This window comes from Aptenodytes patagonicus, chromosome 2, assembly GCF_965638725.1.
Source record: "Aptenodytes patagonicus chromosome 2, bAptPat1.pri.cur, whole genome shotgun sequence".
Taxonomy (NCBI): Eukaryota; Metazoa; Chordata; class Aves; order Sphenisciformes; family Spheniscidae; genus Aptenodytes; species Aptenodytes patagonicus.
In genome coordinates, this window is record NC_134950.1 from 162,136,355 (window position 1) to 162,157,269 (window position 20,915).

Genomic DNA, 20,915 nt, shown 5'->3' on the forward strand with positions numbered 1-20,915 from the left:
TCAGAAAGTAGAGAAGGAGAAGGCAGAAGCATTAAATCGGCAGCAAAAGATAAACAGCAAAAGTTACATCTCTGAAGTACATGAAAGATTAAGTACTTCTGGTTGCTGCATTAACAAACTAAAGCATTTCCAACTAAAGGTGCCTCAGAGAAATCTAAGTATCTGCTGATGATATCACCTGACCAAACACTGAGGTGATTATCCATGTGAAGAAACTAATGTTGATACTTTTAAGCGTAAAGGTCTACATCTGAAAAGACACTATAGGCTTCTTTTCTTGTCAATGAATATCTTGTTAGCATTTTCAAAGCTGGCAAGAGAAAAAAAAGTCATCTCATCCAGAAGTAGCTACCGATTTATCAAATGAACTGTACCCTCAAAGTTCTTGTCTCCATTAAAACAGATCCTAGTGTGATCAGCTCAGTTGTTTATACTGTACGGTAAACCCTACCATAAGACACTTAAAGGATCCAACATACCAGATGCAGAAAGTAAAATCACTCCTGAGAAGGACCTAGCCCAATCATGCCTGAAAGTAGATTACAAGATGACCATTTCCAGAAAAAGGATGGTTACTAAATATCTTCCGGTGATCACCGTAAGAAGCACAAAAAGCCCCTACAGTCCTAAAAATATATGCGTGGGGTGGCTGGTTGTAACTTCCATTTAATATGCACATACATACTGTACATTATTGTAATGTTATTTACAAACTATAATGTGTTAGGTAAAAGCCCTTTAGTGTGTTAAGTTAGTAAGCCCTTTTCCAACAGAAGGTATAAGCATTTACCTGAAAACCACCTAGTAACAGTAGTTTAACAAATTTTTGCTTATCAACTGAACCATAGCGGGTGATGATGCATACACCCATACTTCACCCAACCACAAGCATTTTAGCTTAAACCACTATGTTTAATTCATTTTTTCTTCACAAGGAATTCAACTGATGAAAGATAATTCTGTCATTATTATAACCACGCAGTCAGAAAATAAGAAAATTGAATAGGTAACTAGTTTATGCACATCTTCGTTACAAAATTGGGAGGCTGAGAAAAATGGTTATCATGGTCACTAGGGTGTCTTTGCAATTTTAGTATTTTTCTTGGCAGTTTCCTCCAATCCAGGGGAAAAAAAAAAAAAGTAGAGATATCAAGCTAACAAATACTCCATCTCAAGCACAATTGTCATACTTGGTTGCATGCCTTCTCTCCAAAGCAAAACCAACTTAGCCCAACACTACATAAAACATAATTAAGTGGAATCAATAGAATATTAAATTACTAGCCTAAAAGACATTATCACTGCTACAATGAACAGCCATCTGTTTTGCAACTTGAAGTATAGCTCTTGAAAAATGAATAGAAAAAAAAACATACACAAAGCTTTTCTGAAGTAATCTTGCTAAAAGACAGTCTTAATGGGCAGGTGTCAAGAGTAACACAGAGTTTAATGGGCCTTCTAAAGGATTCTGTGTCTAGATACTATACAAAAGACCTTTTAAGATCCAGTTTGTAAAGTAACGTCTTGAATAAAGACAGAACAAAGAATAATGCTATTAAGGGAACTGTCTGATTACACAGGAATTTTCATCACCTTGCCCTTATAAAATTCACTGCAGGTTAGATGAGTCACTGAAGCTCTGTGGTCCCATTACCACTATACTTAAGGAAAAAAAAAAAGAAATAAAAAAATCAGAAAAAATTAGCCATGTGAAGACCATGCTAATAAAACATTTTACAAGCAGTTAAAGAATCCTTAAAGGAAGCTGAATCAAATTAGGTGAGATTGGAGTTCCTTCTACATAATGAATGGGTACTGAGAACACCAGCAATCTAAATCCAGGACTCCTTTGTAAAATTTTTATAAGGATGTATTTTATTTAAAGGAAAGACCCACTTCAATAAATAATATTAAAGTGAGGATTTCTTTCCAATAAAGCGCCAAGTGAAAGTAATATTCAAAACTAAAATTCAGCAAAATTAACAACTTAATTTCATGGGATTAACTCAAGATAGTGAAATAATTCTTTCATTTGACAAAACCCATTTTCATGTACTCATAACTTAAGTCCTTCTGTGGAATCTGTAACAGTTGACTACACTATTCAATATTATACCAAACCAAAAAAAGGGGGATTCTGCTGAATAAAGACATTGTCACATAAATCTTAGCATTTCAAAGACCTCCAATCTGCTAACAAATAAGCACATCATTGTCAGCAGTCTCACTGTTTTCAGATTTACTGTTACCTTGCAGAAGTAAAGCCTATATTTGCGTGTATATATATACAAGAATGTATTTCATTAGACACCAGTGGCATGGAAAATATGCAAAACAAGTGTGAGAAATTAAAAGAAAAAAGAAAAAAAGAGACATTAAAAGCATAGATGATAGGGAAACAATGTGACTTTCTCTCTGAAGGCAGCTTGCAAAAGCTTTAGAAAAGATAAATCTCTCTTATTTGACAGTGTAAGAGAAAGAAAAGTATTTTCTACTTCAACACCTTATATTTATGATGAACTACTTCAGCTTTGTTTTAATGATTTGGAAGAAGATATTGCTGCCTGCTCACTGCCAAGAAACTATTTTGAAGCTGCCCTCAGGAAAGACTCAATGCTGCATACAGTGGTCTTCTTGATGAGATGAACTTTAGCTGTGTTGAATTTTTATCTGCAACAATGTTTCTGAAGGAGCGAACAAGGGAAGCTTTGTTATTAGCTACTTTTTTGGGTAGAACCAGAGCCTTCGAGATAGCCTCAAGATTTACATTTGTAATTCAGCTAATGGAAGACAACCCTGGCTCCTGAAAATAGTAAGAGTGCACCCAGTTTAGAAAGTTCCACTACGAGTTTAATTCCTGACTGCCAAAGTGGGACAGAGTAACTCAGGATTTTACAACTTTCTGAATGACAGCAAAATATGATCAAATTCACCTGAAATGTAAGCAGCTTATAAAAAGATTGATTTAATATGACAAACTAAAGAGAAGAAATAGAAGATGGCATGATATAAACTGCATACATAAAAATACCCCTTACATGCTGTCCTTAGAAAAATAGACATATTGGGGTTTTCACTTGTGACCTTTAAATCGAAAGTTTATTTGGCAATTTAAAGACAAGTAATTAAATTAAATTGTGCAAACATATATTAGATCAATCCATGCAAATTACAAATTCAGTGGTGCATTAGGACTGTATTCAATGCAATCAAAACATTATCAGTTACTCTCACTGCTATTAATGCTTATGCTCATAAGTGAAATGTGTTGTAAAATCAGGCAGAATAGGCTGGATAGAGGCTATCTTAGACTTGTAGAATGAATAAGCATTCCTTAATTAGCCCATCAGGTTAAGTGCAAGCCTTAATGGTCCTTTCCTAAAGTCTAGCATGACATCTTTCTCCAAACATGGCCAAGAAGAAAGTTCCATTAGCAATATTAATACAAGCTTAGTTGATCATTTTCATTCAATTAACTTCTTTCAATTAAATAGATAGCTTGACAAAAGCAGTGATAAAAGACCTGAAGGGACAGCTGATGACTCGAACTGAACATTAGTGTGCAAGAGGTCGCCAGTATTAAACAGACTGTAAATCTAGCATTCAATTTGGAAAATGCATTTCTTCTGCTCCCACTTCTTTAATGAGCAATTTTAGCTGACTAGATGTGTTTGCTGCAGAATTTTCATGACAAGTCAAGCACTCCTTTTTTTCGGCAACAGTTATATTAGGTTTTTTCCTGCCAATGTTTTCAGCTTCTCTTAACTCATGTCTTAGGTAGGATGCCACGGATAAAACTAGCAGAAATACATTGGTAGATATCCAGAAAGAACATACATTAAGTTTACAATTGCTAAGCTGGATTCACCATCCCATTAGTATTCCAGCAAACCCAAAAGGAGTTGTACCAACATAATTTAGTAGAACACCAACAAAACCAATGCAGCATGGTACCAATTTAGCGAAGCCTGTAATACAGAAGTACTTGAGTAATCATATGATTCAGTTAGAATTTCACACCTACATAAAGTTATAATGACATGCTTAAGTACCTTGCTGAATGGGAGACCAAGTTAAAACCTATCTTCTATACAGTAACTTTTTTATAAACAAGATAAGCAGGAAAATTAAGAATTGCCAGAAGCAAAAAAAATTGTTACAGTTCTCAGAATTACTCAGTTTAGCATATATGCCAAAAAAGCAACCTTCCCAAATCCATATTCCTTGTAACAACTGTGTTAAAAGTATAATTAGAGGAAAAAAAAAAAAAAATCATACCTTCAGCAGAACCCTGAAAATTTTATTTAAATATGTTCTGTCAATGAAAATTGACAAAATTTACCTTGAATAACTGAATCCACCTTTTTTGTTCCGTCTGTATACATTGCTGCATTTCTGTATTTTTTGTTACTCCAACACTCCTAAATGCTGCAATATATTCCTCACGAACCTCTGGCTTTGTTTCTGGGTAAGCCAATTTTATGATTCCTAAACATGCATCTCGAAGGCAGCGTGATAATATTACAAGCTCTTCCAGTGTAAAAGGCATCATTGATGATTGTCTTTGACCTACAACTACATAAAACACGTTTAAGTTTCTTTAAATGACTTTTTCTTAATCATTTTGTTACTAAAAACCCACTTATTTCATTGGAACTTTAATACTCACACACAAAATTTAACGGTAGAGAAAAGAAACATCACCCAAAAAGAGAATGAGTATACGTTTATAAAGGCAATCAGGTCTTGTAATTGTTTGCAGTCACAATGATTTTAATTACAATATTCTCTTATTCTCTCCTGTGATTCCTGCTGTGTTAAATTTTTACATTAGACTACAGGCTCAGTCCAGAAGAACTTCACTCTCCTCACTAACTCATTAAAAATTATCATAATTAAGAACTTCCATATCAGACCTGTAAAGCTAGGGTTCCCAAGGTGCAGACCATCATTTTTCTTTTTTCTCCTAAATGCAATCACCATAAAAGAGCCAGCTGACAGCTGAGTGCTCAGGGGACTATCAGCAAGTCAGCCCAGAAGGGCCTTCCCCACAGATGTCAGCAAATCATTGCTCAGGGAACTCTGCAGCCTTACACAAAAACATTTTGCAAAGCACTGCTGTTTAGTATGCTTGAAACTCACCTTCTATTGGATCACCAAAGAATTCATTATCATGAATAGAAATAAGTGAATGACTAAACAAAGAACTAAAAAGGTAGAAGAGGGGGATAATTCGACTAGAGTCTTCTAAAGACATTGGAGAGCCTCTTGAAATCACCTGAAGGAGTGGTACCATAGACCTTAAAATATAAAATGCAAAATTAAAGAGTTGGTTAATTAAATACTCTAAAAAGTATTAACTTCAGCATTCTAGTAAAAATATTTAGTAGTAGTTCCTACAGCAAAATAAGGACAGCGCTCTCAGTTACATAACTACTATCCCTCATTCTTGCAAAATAAGGTTACTCTTCGTAAGTTCTTGTCACTATAGTATCTCAGTGTCTTGATGATATATAAACTTCGGCATTAACTATTACAGACTGCAGATACTTTCTGGTTTAGAACAGAGACACGAAGCAAAGCGAGTAACTTATCTGCATGTCAGCACAGAACAAATCTGGAGGTCCCATGCCATGGGAACATGCTTCTGCCACCATCAATGTCTGGACTACTCAAACTTGGCAGCAAACTTTTTAGCAGGGCCTGTTGCGACAGGACAAGGGGGAATGGCTTTAAACTAAAGGGGGGAAGATTTAGACTAGATCTAAGGAAGAAATTTTTTATGCTGAGGGTGGTGAAGCACTGGAACAGGTTGCCCAGAGAGGTGGTGGATGCCCCATCCCTGGAAACATTCAAGGTCAGGTTGGACAGGGCTCTGAGCAACCTGATCTAGTTGAAGATGTCCCTGCGCATGGCAGGGGGGTTGGACTAGATGACCTTTAGAGGTCCCTTCCAACCCAAACCATTCTATGATTCTATGAGTCTAAAGTATGCAAGATAAAACTCACATACTTGGGATGAAGTACCTGGAGCTTCAGTGTTTGTTACACTGATACCAGTAAGCACTCCAGAAACTACAAAACATCCACCCTATTTTAAATAAAGATTTTATTTATTTACAACTGTCCAATTCCGAAGATTTTGCTCAGTTTTATGAAATCATAGGAGCTAAGTAACCATTACAGTTTTGTTTTCAATTGTCTTCCACGAGCGCTGTCATACCACCAGTTGTCTCATTCTCTTTTCACTAGATAGGCTCTATTGTAACAAAGAGTCAGTTTCAGAAATGGTATAATACATACCCTGTAATCATTCGTGTAGTCATTGAAGATATCAAATACCAAAGGTGCCTCAGGAATCTGGCATTAAAGGCTAAACTATAAAGAAGCCTGCAAGAGGAAGTTCAAATAAATTGTCTTCCAAAATACTGTATTCACAAAACACAATGCTTCTATAAGAACTTTTCTGTCATGCATTTCTCAAACATTAACAATTCAAATTTATTTTTTCAAGATGGACGTTCTTATTTTAATCAAATCTGGTAAAAGCCCCAAAGCTGAAAAACAAGCATATAAATCCTTATAACCTAAAATACACAGTTTTCATTAACTCAACAACAAACCACACGATATAGACCCAAGTTTGCAGTATTCCACAGAATTAAACACACATTAAATAAAAATAACATACACTCTGAGTTCTTTATCTGGGATTTTTTTAAATTCTAATACAGAAAACCACACCAACTAGTTAACAGGTCACTTCTGTGGTTCTTCTGACATTAAGAAACATAGCAATTTTTGCGAAAAGTAGATTAAAATACCTTAAAGTTAATTTACGCTAGAAGCAACTATTGATTTAAAATTATGTAGCGATTTTACTGGTATATTCTGCATGGCAGATATAACAACATCAACAGAACAATGTCTGTCAGGACAGCTACCCTTATGCATACGATAATCCATCTGTAGACAGAAAACAGTTTATACACCTGTAAAAATAAATGTGTATGTTCACAAGTCAGTTATATACAGGACCCACCTTAATCGTATTATTTCAGGCATGATTACAGCATGACGAACTTTTTGTACAAATGAGAAATAAAAAGCTTCCTTGAATTAAAAGGTCTCCCCCAGCCTATTTTTTCCCCCGCAGGAAGCAACATATGCGATAAACATAATTTGAAACAATATCTTCCAGGAAACCAAACAGGATTTGACTGACTAAACTGTCATTTTTCAGATATTGAAGAACTATATTCAGTTAGCTATCCTAAATGCTACTTTCCTAGGTCTCCAAATTACTATTAGAATAAGTAAGGTCCACATCTCCTCTCAGAGGTCAATAGCCTCATAATATCAAAACTCCCTGTGACCATGCATGCAAGAGGTAGGAGGCTGGGAAATGGGAACAGGGAGGGTAGACTAGAAGTGCTGCCTGAAAAAACAATATTTATTACGGACCACAGGGATAAATTAAAATTTGCCAGATGGCAAAAGGAAAGGAAGTGCACATTTCATTAAGGAAAAAAGTAAAATATCAGTAAACACTTAAAAACATTTGAAAATGGTTTAAGCGGCAATTCATTTAAAGATAGTAAAACAAAAAACCCACAAGAAAACCTACATGCCTACTCACAAACAAATACTGCATAGTGCCACATGCCTCTGGGTCCTCACTTACTGGCTGCTGCAGCCCTGCAGGCTCTTTCTGCTGTGGATAGATACTCTCATGCACCCACACAGCTAGTCCCTTCTTCAGGCTCTCATTTCATATGCATTCACCAAGCCAGTCGCACAGACAAGGAACTGTGCGAGGATAAAGTAGCATTAGGAAGGGCAGAACTCTTCACCAAACAGAAAGGATCGAGTTTCACAGGTACGGGGAGCTTTGGAAATAGAACGGGGGCAGGCAGAAGAAGGGAAAATGAAGTACAAGCAGCCTCTGGTTTGAGCTGCATCTTTGCTGAAATATCACCCCTCTTTTTGAAAAAACTTTGAATTTTAAATTACATAGATCAGTACCTTTAAAAAGAGTTGGGAGCTTCATGTATTCCAGAGAAGTTGCATGTTGGTGATCATTACTAAGTTTGAGTCAAATTTGAAGCAACTGCAGCTAATGACAGCTTAAGATAAGTTTTATTCTAAAATTAAGTTTTATTTTAAATATGTGGAATTTTTGAAAAAATTCAACCTGAATTTGATACATGGGAATTTTACTTCCTTCTAAAGTCACATTATTTTGACATTTGAGTGGAAATTATGCATTATCATGTAAGGAAGGGCTTATTATATCCAGCTAATTTAGAATAAGGATTTGTATTTTAATGTTTAATTATCTGAATGATAGCTCAGATGTCTTGGTTTCCAAAATGAGAAATTTCCTCAGTGACCTTCAGTTTTCAGCCTCATATTTGAAATGAAAAGTAATTTGGCACAGCGCCATTAGGTCTCATAGGGCTTCCAAGTAAAAACTTGTTAATTTTACAATCATCCCTGGAAATTATGTAATAGTTTTAGCAGCAATGAACAAACATTATGGACACTGAACCTATCATAATGTAATTCATTTTACATTGCTACATTCTAGCAATATTCAGCAAATAATGAAGGGAAAAAAAGGACAAACCTTAAGAGCTTATAATAATAACCTTTGTCTAAGTTTTAGCCATTTTTATTCCATAACCGTGATTCAGGCAGTCAATTGTAGCAACTGCTATATGTCATGGCCCGATTCCAGAAATGCTGAATGGATTCAACTTTCACATTTCCCTTCCCTGAAAATCTGGTTAAATACAAAAATGCAAATTTGGTAGAAGATGTTACCATACAGCCTATTTTGTCAATATGAAATACCTATGAAATATGAAGCAGGTGAATTTATCAATTCTAAAGTTACCATACTGTTACCAGAAAATAAACATGAAACTGCAAACTAAACACAGAAGGGTGAATTAGGACTTCTGTTACAAAAATTTTACATCACTAGATTCACCTGAAATATAATCCATTGCGAAAGGAATGACAGCAGAAACAACCTACTGCCCTCCAACTCCAACTACAGAAATTGGCTTTCAAAGTAGAAGATGACAATTGTAACAAAAAAAAACCACAATGCAAGGATGGCCTTGGAAAGTCGTATCTCTGCAAAAGTTCAAGAAATTGGCTATATGAAAAAGTTTCAAAATTGTTGGCTTCACACTGAAAAAAAGAAAACCATGAAAAAGCCTAAAAAAAATTAAATTAAAAAATTAAAAAGTAAAAAATAAAAACTCTGATAATTAAAATAGGTCAAAATCTACCTCATTTGGCCTTTTTCTTTGGCAGAGAAAAGATGTGCATCTGCTAAAAAACAACATTCCCAGATACAACTACATTAAAATGACACAGGCACAAGATGATAATTCCTGATAAACTGCAGAACATTACAGGGCTAGCTTATGTACCCTGAAGACGAAGCATTATCAATCCACAAAGTTCAGAGATCAGTTAATGTAAAGCTTGAGTGTCCATACAATCTTGATCACTTTTTCTTTTAAAGAAAAAAAAAAACCCACACACAAAAACACTAGAAATCAAAAAGATTAGACATTATTTCTTTTTATGTAAATTTTTATAATCTAACTCAGGGGTTTTGTTTTCAATATTTGTGCTATTCTAAAAACAAACCAAGTGGCTGAAGTTTAAACCCTGGGTTTTTACCCCTCCCATCCAGTGGTTCTGCATTTTCTTGAAAATTGCACTGCATACCACCAACTTCTTTATTATGAGATCATTATACATGGTTTTATATAATGGATTAATTAATAGATTTTCTGTGAAGTTCAATATTCAGATTTAGCACTGTAGTTTGGAAAAAGAACCATTTTTCAACTACCAGAAAGGATAAGCTCCTTTCAAGTAGAAAAACGCACACTGTCTCAGCCACAGGCTATGATGGAGTTAAATACATTCCAGTGATTTCTGTTAAGTATCTATTTTAATCATACCAAATTAAATTATCTGCTCCCAAAAGTAAGTACATAACGATCATTTATTTAGAACCTTGTTTCTCTCCATAGGTATCTAATTGTCCACAAAGGCCACATGATTTATGTGTACTTGCCAGAATGGTATTTTGGGCACCTCTGGTTTAAAAAAAAGTGTCAAATTCCTCCTGTGCAATGGGACAGATTAAGTGACCCATTAAGCTTAATTTAGCTGAGGCACCACTACAAGTTAATTAGTTAAAGGCAAGATTTTCAGTCTAGGTCATAAATTGGGCCCAGTTTCCCACTGAGACCATTTAAGTTAATGAAGAGAATACACTAGAATGAGAGGAGCTCATACAGTCTGCGAAAGGTCACTGCTGCTGGGGCAACGGATTTTGACACTTCAGAACTGCAAGGTGTCACAGGTACCAGACAGCATGCAAAGCCATCGTTAAATGAAGTATACTGCTCTTTAGGCTGCTTTATGCTTCTGCCTCTCTCCGTATTGGACCAAGAATGCAAAGCAAAGCTTAAAAACAAAAAATATGTAAAAACTTCATATACAATGTTTCTGGTTTTAAGGAAAACACAACAGTGTAAGAACATTCCCTAAAGAATTACTCAAGAATCATGCAAAGCCTAAGTATCTTCAGCACACGTATGAAGACAGGCTGTTCATATTACACCAGAATGTCAGTTTTCCAAACAATTTTCAACCACAGGTTAAGATTAGCAATGTTATGTTAATTAAATAGTAGTAATGTATGGTCGCTATGAAACTGTTAAACTGTAGCAACCACCCTGGGGCACTGATCAGATGGCTGATAGCGACTGAAGTCCCAGTACTAGCACAGTTTCCACCGCTGTTTAATATTAAGCCATAGTGATGACCTGAAATCTATGGTATTAAATTATGCCCCTAAATATTTTGCAGAAACAGAATTTACTAGTTATCTAAAGTTTTGATGAACAAAAGTCTTGCAAATCTCTTTATAATGAGAACTATGCTCCAAGACTCATGTTTTCTTTTTTTAATAACTGTATTCAATAATATATAAACTTCACAGTGAAAAGATGAAAGCCCTTCCCCTCTGAAAATAAGTACAATACCCAATGACTTCATTACAATCAGGATTTTATTCTACACCTCCCATCTGGCTTACTGAACACTAGCTACAGCTATGTTCTTCCAGTCTTGTGGCCTTTTTCTTTAATTGGGCTTGATTGCATCTTTCCAGAACTTACTCAGAATTTATCAGAATTCCTAACGACTAACCCAAAGCAATGTGCTTTTCCAGTAATCCACCTTTGGATCCCACCACTCTCTGTAGAGAATCAGAAAGGAACTTTAGAGGCTTGCTCCTTCTGTACTTTTGGGTATCTTGTTCTGTTCTCTCCTGGTCTCTGTTGCAAAACCAAAGAAACTACTGGGCTAATGCAGCAACACCAATGTTCCTAACACCATACAATATCATCATTAGTCAAATCAAAGATGTAGTGAGAAGTCACAAGAAGAAAAAGCATTCAGCTTTAATGGAGTGACGTAAGTCTATACTATGAGTTTCTTATCTTTTTTTCAAGAAGGAAAAAAGCCACAGAACTATTAAAACAATACAGGGATATTTGTTGTTTCCTCCCTTCCAAAGCCTGTGTTAACCTTAGTCTAATTTTCTTTACAGTTATTGGAAAGTTATTTTCAGTTATTACTCTCTTTATTTAGCATCCCACTTTGTAGATTTGCAGCCTTTATGTTTTTAATTATCATTATTTTCTATTACAGTTGTAAATGCTGTTAAATAAGCAAAGTCTTTGTAACCTTTTCTACCTTTTAAACCATTTGACCCAGTATGTTTCCAAACAGAAAATAAAAGAGCATTTTTGAGCTCTTAGAATATATTAAAAATAATTTTAAATAAATTATTTCTGCTTAACTATTTCTACATGGTTTAATTAAATAGATACACTTTACTCTGAATATTAAGTCATTTAAAAGTTAAGTTTCAAAACAAGTGAAGCATCTTTCAAAAGACTATCATTAAGTTTGACAAAATCATTTGGGCAATAAAAAAATCATCAGGCAATTAAAAAAAAGTGGAAATTAATGAGAAAAAGTCTTTTAATTGTCTTTTGAAATGGCACAATGTTTACCACCTTTAAAACAAGCATCAAATGTCCTTTGAAAAACACTCAAAAATTATTTTAAAATAGCTGCTTGGTAACTTAGGCCAGGTCTAAAATGCACTGAGAGCAGGACAAAAGATTGACAGCTCCTGACACGATGATGCCTGGCAAACCCAACACTTATGATTGTGTAAGTCAGAACTAGTAATTAAATGTCTACTTTAATCTACCAAATACCTGTATGAATTAACTTCATTGTGATCATGAAAGCAATTCCATTGGTATTACTGACATAAATCTTAATATCTCTACTACTTATTTCTCAAATTGGTACATTCAACTATTTTGGATCTATTCAAAAGTTAAAATTTGTAAATTGCTTTCTGTTATAAGCTGTTGAGTAGAGCTTTCATAACTCCTGAATTTATCCAATGTGTAACTAGCTTGTTATCACAAATAATTGCAAAGACCCAATATGGCTTCTCAGAGGAAACAGATGCCATACTCATACAATTAAAGTTCTGTGTGACTTCTTTATTCATTAAACACCCTTTTCCACACAGTTCACCAGCAAACCTCAAGTCAAAGCAGTGATGCATTTAAACTCAGTAATTACTATCCAAGGCAATGGACTACTTGCAACAATAAAGCGGGCATACTAATTCAACTGCTGCTATGATCTTCAGGTCTCACATCCTGCTCTAATGCAATTAGTCTACAAAGAACTAATTACCCTAATCGAGCAACCACAGTTTCACTGACATCTTACTTCCTCTAACAGCTATAAACACCATTGGGCTAAGATAGCACCTAATTAGTTTTCTGTATCACTGTTTACAATGCAGTTTGAATTGATTATGTTTACAACATTCCCTAAATACTTACTTTACTACCAGCAACTACATACTTATTCAAAACTACTTGCACCAGAACAGTGTTAATACTTAGGGGTCTTAGTCTGATAATAAAAAGGTCAAAAATCTTCTTCCATTGTTACTGACATTTGTGGTTTGCAGTCTTTGTAAAAGAATGCTGTACAAACGAACAAGTCTTTTATCTCCATCTCAGGTGTCAAAGCCCTTCCCAAACAACAACAGTGATTTTCAATAGTTAGGAATCGTTTTAATTTGTAGCAAGAGAGATTTTGGCTATTTATTAAAGAGGGTAGAGAACAAGCTGATTTCAGTGCTCAGCTAGCTAGAGAGACTGTGGAATCCATATCATGGAAAGTTTTAAAAACAAGCTAGACAAACTTCTGCTAGAATGACACTTAACACTGCCTCTGAGTAAGGGGATGGATAAACTCCTTTCAAGAATCTTTGCAATCCCTATTTGTGTGTGATTTTCTGATCACAAACACGACCTGTTCCATAGTCCTCACTGTGGTGATAGAATACTAACTTATTTGCAACTCACTAAACAAACCAAGAGCTTACACTTTTGGATTCAGTGGTTACTCCAGAGAGTATAATGAACAAGAAGAAAAATAAGAAACAGAAAGAATCCACTCCTTGGTTTGCCTGGAATTATTATTTAAATTCTGAAATTCTTATTTATTTCAGCTGATCATAAAAGAAAACACAGAAAAAAACCCACAGGGTATTTAAAACAAGTCTATCTATTTATACTTGCCTGACTTTTGGCACCATCATTCGGTGTTGTACCATTAGCGTGTGGCAGATTGATGCCATCAGGGTAAAGACCTCTTCACTAGCTGAATCTCTCCAAACCATATTCAAGAGAGTGTTTGTCTGCTGCTTTGTATCCAATTTCTTTAGACACTCCTCAGTTATGTACTGAACTGATATTCTCCCATCACCCTACAAACATATCAAAGAAAAATTTGCTTTAAGTCTTCTTAATGATCAAGTATCCCCTTTTTTAAAAAAAAAAAATACTTCAGAATTTTACTAGAACATAAAGTTTTCTTGTACAACAATTAAAACATAAGCACATATGTATATCCCAGTAGCATTCTTAAAGTATCAGACCCAAGAGCGAACTCAAATCCCTAGGTAGGCAACTGCTGGGCTGTGGTACCAATGTTTTCACTTAGACCAGTAGGAAAGACTACCTTTAATGTAAGCATGTTCTGCAACACTTGGCTACAATAAGGCAAGATCATTTACTGACATAAAACATGCAAATAGTCATCTCTTCCCCACTGACACCAGTCAGCATTGGACATGAAATCCAGAAATGGATGTCTACTGTAAGTTCCTTTACAAACAGTATTTTCACATTCATTATCTATGGGTTAACAAATAACAAAAACTTCAGGGCGGCTAATACACGTTTGGGTAGTACCAGAAGCGTACAAAGAGGAATGCTTTCTCTTGGCATAGAGCTAAATGGAGCTAAACCTTTTCTTTTCCTTAACTTCCTCTCTTTATCTTGCCCCCAATGGAGCAAAACAGTCTGGCTTATTGAAGGATACAAGTTATCCAATTAAGAATTTTTAAGAAAGAGGGATTCCCCACCCACCCACTCCCCCCCCCCCCTTTTTTTTTTTTGTAAGACAGGCATGCATGAAAATATGGAATACATAAAAAACTCACAGGAGAAACACACGAAAAACATACTGCAATAAATAGTATTATGTATTAAAGCCTCCTCAGAGCAGATTTTCTCTAATTTACAAATTACTGTAAGTTACCTGTGAACATAAATTTACGTTTTGTTTTTACCTAATTGCCTCTTAAACACCACCACCATCTCTAAGACACAAGTAGAATCTGCCAATATTTACATCTCAGACAGCGTGTGTGTGTGTCTGGCAAATTAAATATTTTATTCACACTATCTTGGTAAAGATTTTGGGGCAACGGTAACACACTGCATCTAAAAATGCACAAGTAAAAGGTTGCATGTATTCCCCAGCAGTATGGCTCTTTATAAGAGGTTACTCTCAGTATTGAGGTCTTAAAAATGCTGCATCTTTCAGAAATGTACATCACCTTACATGAAATGTAAGTAAGCATTATAGGAATAGTATCTCTTAGAAGAGCTGGTACGCTTTTGCTTTCAACACTTAACCAAGAAAATGCCAGGAAGCCTTAGAATGCCTGAGAGACAGAAACCAAGAATTCCCAGCTCAGCGTGGGGAGGCAAAATAATCTATGAGACTTTTTTTTTTTTTAAATGAACCCTAAATACGGTGAAATTTCACACGTTCCACAAGGAAAGACTGCACACTGCCGAAGTCCTTTGAATGGTAGTGTCTTTTTATATAAAGGCCAGTAAGAAACTGTTGAATTTACATCTCTCCAGCTTTGGTTGTTCAAAGCCTTGATCCAAGTGTCAGGAGGTTAAAGTCAGCATGGTTTTTACTGGTGGAAGTCTAAACTATAGCGAAAAGTTCTATTTATAATACAGTCTCTATACATTATTATAGAAAGCAGGTATTCCCCCTTTGAGAGCTTTCAAGGTAGTGGATATATTTAAATACAGAGCTAATTCTACAGGGTAAAGACTGTAGCTGAACTTGCAATATTTCCATGAGAAAAAAAATGAAAATACTAAGTTGGAAGATCAGATTGGTATGTTTCATGGTATCTTAGCATCATCATGGACTTAAAGAATACAGAGAGTCTCTGTAAAATACAAATTTAAAGAAGAGAAGTTTAAACTTTTTTCGTTAAAGAAAAACTCTGTCCTTCAGCAGACACACTACCTGTACTTTAAGATTTTTTTATTATACTAAGGGTTTTGTTTTTAATGTAAGCAACCAGTTCCATTTGCTTACAGTGAGCAGCCATCTATTTTTAAGAAGTAAACATGCTCCCTTCTACAGGTAGCTAGAAAAATACCAGACTTACGGTGATCATGTTTTTGCCTATATTTGCTGCTGCTATAATACAAATTCATTCAAAGAAATTCTGTACTGCTTACTGGTGTAGTTGTCATTTTATTGATCTCTTCATCCTCATCTTCAGAATCACTGTTTGCATCTTGACAATTTGTACCAGCAGTAGACACAGGCAGCTGAGAGAGAAAAGTTTGGAGTACCCTCAAATACACAAGAAGTCCTTCCTCTGAAAGGGATCCTGTAGCACATACATTGAAATAAAAGATCGTTAGCCAGATCACACTGTACTATAAAATATATTTTACCAGAAATACCTGACCAAAACACATTATGCCAAATCTTCCCAAATTAAGCGTGTTTTTTACTGAAAAGAGTAAGAATAGCTAATAAAACAGCTCTCTCCAATTATGCACAAACTGTCCTTTTTGCTTGGCAATGAACCACGTTGTGGAAACACGTAATGTATTAACTCAAATATGAGAAAACAATGAATTGGCCATTCAGCTTTCTCACCCAAATATGTTTCTCCAACTGTTAACACAAAGTAAAAAAGCCATGGGGCTTGATCACTTCTTCTTGAACATCCACTTTCTGCTAATAATAGTGCATTCAGAAAGAGTTCATAAGGGAAAACGGTCTGCACATCAGCAAGCGCTGGAATGATGAAATGGAGTATCTGATCTGTAAAAGGTGCTGCCAGAAACTCCTCTGTGAAGGCTGCAAAAATCTGCTGCCTGAAATGAAGAAAAATTGTCTTTATAGAAAATATAGGCAAAATTTCCCACAATTATATCCATGGAATAACAGATCAATTTGCAAGTTTGAACACATCCATCAAGACGACTGCAAAGATGCACTCCGTTAATCCTGTGCTAATAAACCAAATTTCTCAGATTTCTCAAAAATGAACTTATACTACATCCTTTTCCTGATGATCTTATATGTAATTTTATCCTTTAAACCTTTCATGAACTCACAGAAAACTATTCTGAAGTTAAATTCAGTGTTTATAATCTTGAAATAAAAAAATAAATGAAAAAAGCAGTCTTTTTTCCGCAAAAATACTACTTTAACATAAAACACTATCACGTGATACAACCAGAATTTGATTTTTGTTCCATCTTTCTACATACCTGACTCTTTCTGCTTGTAAGCTATGACTTAGTTCTATTTCGCTCCATAAGCCTCAGCTCCTGTCACAAAGTTCGTTTTAACTCTAAAATTCTTTTCGTTTGCCCTCAGCTTCACGTCTGCTCTCATCTAAGTTTTTCCACACCTATGTTCCTACGTATTGTGATACCTGCTATTCTCTGTGCTCTGTTCATTGTAGTCTTCAGCATTTTATTGCCTTTTTCTTAAACACATCTGAAACTACATTGTTTCATCGATCCGCAGCATTACCAAAAAATCATTACTATTGCAAATAAATCAACAAACTGCACTGAAAGAATAGCTGGACACTCAACAACTACAAACTGCACACCTCTGACAATAACAAATGGGTATACAAATATCCAATATTGTCTTTATTTACCTTGCACCTTCTGGACAGGAGCTATATGTAAAGTGCAATGGCTTCAGAACATTCTCCAGAAGTATTTTTGCAATAGGGACTCGAGAAACATCAGAATACTCAATACTCGAGGGAAGCTTATTGTTAATTAACAAATAAAGCGACTTGTAGAAGCCTGCAAATAAGACAGATCACTTTTTAAATACAGTATTATTTTTCTTCTTTTCCATATAAAACAACTTACATACTTAACATTCATTTGAAAAATACTTTACAATTCATTGCATGAAACTTTACTTAGGAAGACATTTTACAACAGTCCAAGTCACATTCACATAACTAACAGGATATACCAGCAACTCTTCGGAAACATCACTTTATAAAATCATAGATAGATAATTGCATTCAGAGAGTCAGTTTGATTTTCAAAGACCGATCATTCCTGCTGCTGAAGTGAGTAATTTCATTTTTTTAAACAATGACCTATGAAAAAGATGTTCTCTTCTCCACTGAGTGACTCTAGTCATGTTTTTGACAGCTGTCCTTCCACCCTTTCAGAAATGATGAATTTTCCCTCCTCCTCTAAAACATGACTGCATCATACAGGCAAGAGTCCTGTTGGCAGAATGTCTCAATTCTATAAACACCTTGCCATAGCAGGCTGAAGAATACAATTACTGTTTCCAAAACAGGGGTGTCTCAGGCAGTAATGCATTATCACCCAAGCCATAAAGACATGTGTAGAGGGTAATCTACTCTTGCCTCGCTAAAGTACAAATGGAATCACGTGATTTCATTCTTCTTAAACCAACTTCCTCTTGCTCAATAAACTCCTAAACTAAGATGCAGGTTCCTTGACTACAGGAACGACTGTAAATGCATAAATAGTGTCGCATCATTGAGAGGTCCAGCCTAAGACCCTTTGTCAGAGACTACCTAACCTGACATACAATGCAAGAAGTGGAAGTCACCATAAAGGAATAACTGAGCAACACTGACAAGACGCACATGGAAGACAAATTATATGCAAAAACATATACTAATAAAAGCTGATTACAGATTCTTTACAAATTAACCATCATAAATGATTAGGAGACAGAACATTTGTAGTCACACACAACCACTTCTTTTTGTTTTCAGTTTAAGTGATCAGAAAGCTGAATTTTTTTCCTAAAATTTATGATCTAACATCTTGATAAATTTTCCACATATAAGTTGCGAGGACTGAATATTATACTACAAGAACAAATATAAGTATTTTGGAAGATATATTTATTTTATAGTAAGCAATGAGACAAACACAAATACTTCTATAGTTTTAGCTATGCCTAGGAAGGTAAAATAAATGTGCTACAATAAGAGTCATTTTTTTTTCTCATAATGACTTCAACATGTAGTAGTTAAAACGAAATCCGTAGTAACAGGATAAGATAGCCTAGTCCACTGAATGTACTTTAAAACTTACATAGAATTATTCCAACAATTAACTAACAAATTGGAAGGTGCTCTTTTTGTGTTTTATACCAATGAAGCTGCATCCAAGATGTTTGTTTCATAATGTTTTTGTCTTTTCTCCCATCCACAAGTCTTGCAAACTCAAGCTATGGTATCAGAAAGCCAAATTAATTTTTTCACACATTCCCGGAGTAATAAAGTTTCTTCGAGACAAAATGTAATTTTGGTGATAACTACACAATTCATTAACTTTCAGTATGTTTGCACAGGTGTAACTGATTGCAGTTTAGCAAACAGTTTTGCTGATGATGGTAGAAGGGAAATAAAAGCTAGGTCACCATCTCTTTGCTAAGGTGTCTCTAGTGTTAGCAGGATGAAAAGGTAATGCCAATTTACAATAATGAACGTTGGCAGTTACAGAGAACAGTACTGCAACACAATGCCCAACTTTCACCCAACTAAAGCTTAGATCTGCCACAGCGTGTGTACATGTGTGTGTGTGTAAACAGCTACTGGAATAAAACTTTGTTAGGTAATATCCACCTACTCTCAAAATCAGTGGTGAAAGTCTGTAAAAGTAACTTGGTAGAATATTCAATTTATAAACAGAATTTCCAAAGAAATCAAACAGTAATTTCTCAAGCAGTGATCTCATTACAAGCAAAATATCCACCCAGTGTACAGGGTAGTGTACACAGCACCTAATTCATCGTGTCTGTGGTAAAAGCAAAATTGTGATTAAACAACATGGTATTACACATTCTGTCTTATTTTTGAGTATTTCCCAGAACTTCTAGTTCCTAGCTACTCACCTTTTTGAATCATGTAGTGCAAAATTTGTTCAATTAATGATGTCACATAGCTGACATCTTGTAAAACAAGCAAATACGTATTCTCAGATGAAAATACCTCAAGCATTCTCATAGGAAGTGCAACATTCAGACTGTCATCACTGCAATTTTGCAATAGCCTATAAATGAAATTAAATCAAAATTATTTAACAAGATATTTCTCTTATTTCACCACAGGCATATGTACACTGATTTAAAAATAAAACTACAAAAAACCTTTCACATTCACCCTAAAATAACTTATTTCTACTTGATTCCAAAGTGTTCTCAGTAGTTTAGCTACATCTTGCTATTGGCACCTTTATAATAATAATTCCCTATTTTAGGGTTTCTATGAATATGGCACTCTCTCTTTAAATCCTACTAAATTCCTGCTTTCAATGACTTGAAAGTTTGGAGGTCTATTGCACAAACTGGAAGAGAAACAAAGAATAATACATGTTTTTCCAACATGTATTACTACCCATATTAAAAATGAAGCCATGAAAGCCCCAGAGCAATATGGGCTCAGAACAAACACTGGGGAACGTCATATGTATAACTAAAACAGTACATCTGTGATCATGGACTGAAACATTAAAAATACAACCATTCCCATCCTTTTAGCAAGTTGGTTATGAAACAACTACCAGTAACCACAGAAATGGTGAAGATTAAGAGCCTGTTTAAAATTAAAAGGATTTGTTAGTATGAGATGTATATAGGCATAGTTGCCCTAACAATGTGCTTGCTTTCCCAGCCATTCAGAAAAATAGGACCTATCAGCAAAAATTATTTCGACACCACAGCTAAGACATTTCGCTAAACAGAGAAAAAGATACTCTGACAACAAGACCTTTTTTGCAGATATAGCTGCAATCAAGCTACCATTTTTTGCTACGGTATTACACAGCCACCTTTTTTTCCATAGCATCAAAAGCTACAGCTTCTCATGAATCTGAACTTATCCCAGGGAAACACTTTTTTGGCTACCTGTCCCACTGCTCGCTTTCTGGGCTTTTGCAGAAAATTAAAGTAGCTCAGAAAGCAAGTATAGACACCCATCATCATGCTGGCAAGGTAAAGTTAAGAAGAGCTGCTTCTTACATTCTCCCTGTACGTATAGGCAGGGACAGCTCTTCCACTCCTTTTGTTTCCCCACATCACCCAGTCATGAAGGGAGAGTGGGAATACTGAGAGAGCTGCATTTACACAATC

At 35.2% G+C, this 20,915-nt stretch overlaps 1 protein-coding gene across 1 annotated transcript in view; it reads right to left on the reverse strand.

Moving 5' to 3' along the window:
- The window catches only part of UBE3C (ubiquitin protein ligase E3C), an 85,502-nt gene that overhangs the window by 48,787 nt on the left and 15,800 nt on the right, over nucleotides 1-20,915 (reverse strand). Inside the window, exons 6-13 of the mRNA XM_076331918.1 lie at nucleotides 19,680-19,837; nucleotides 17,434-17,587; nucleotides 16,413-16,633; nucleotides 15,983-16,137; nucleotides 13,724-13,911; nucleotides 6,303-6,389; nucleotides 5,143-5,300; nucleotides 4,343-4,575 (exon numbers count right to left, since the gene is read on the reverse strand). Of these exons, the coding sequence (XP_076188033.1) occupies nucleotides 4,343-4,575; nucleotides 5,143-5,300; nucleotides 6,303-6,389; nucleotides 13,724-13,911; nucleotides 15,983-16,137; nucleotides 16,413-16,633; nucleotides 17,434-17,587; nucleotides 19,680-19,837 (1,354 nt within the window). The remainder of the gene's footprint in view (nucleotides 1-4,342; nucleotides 4,576-5,142; nucleotides 5,301-6,302; nucleotides 6,390-13,723; nucleotides 13,912-15,982; nucleotides 16,138-16,412; nucleotides 16,634-17,433; nucleotides 17,588-19,679; nucleotides 19,838-20,915) is intronic.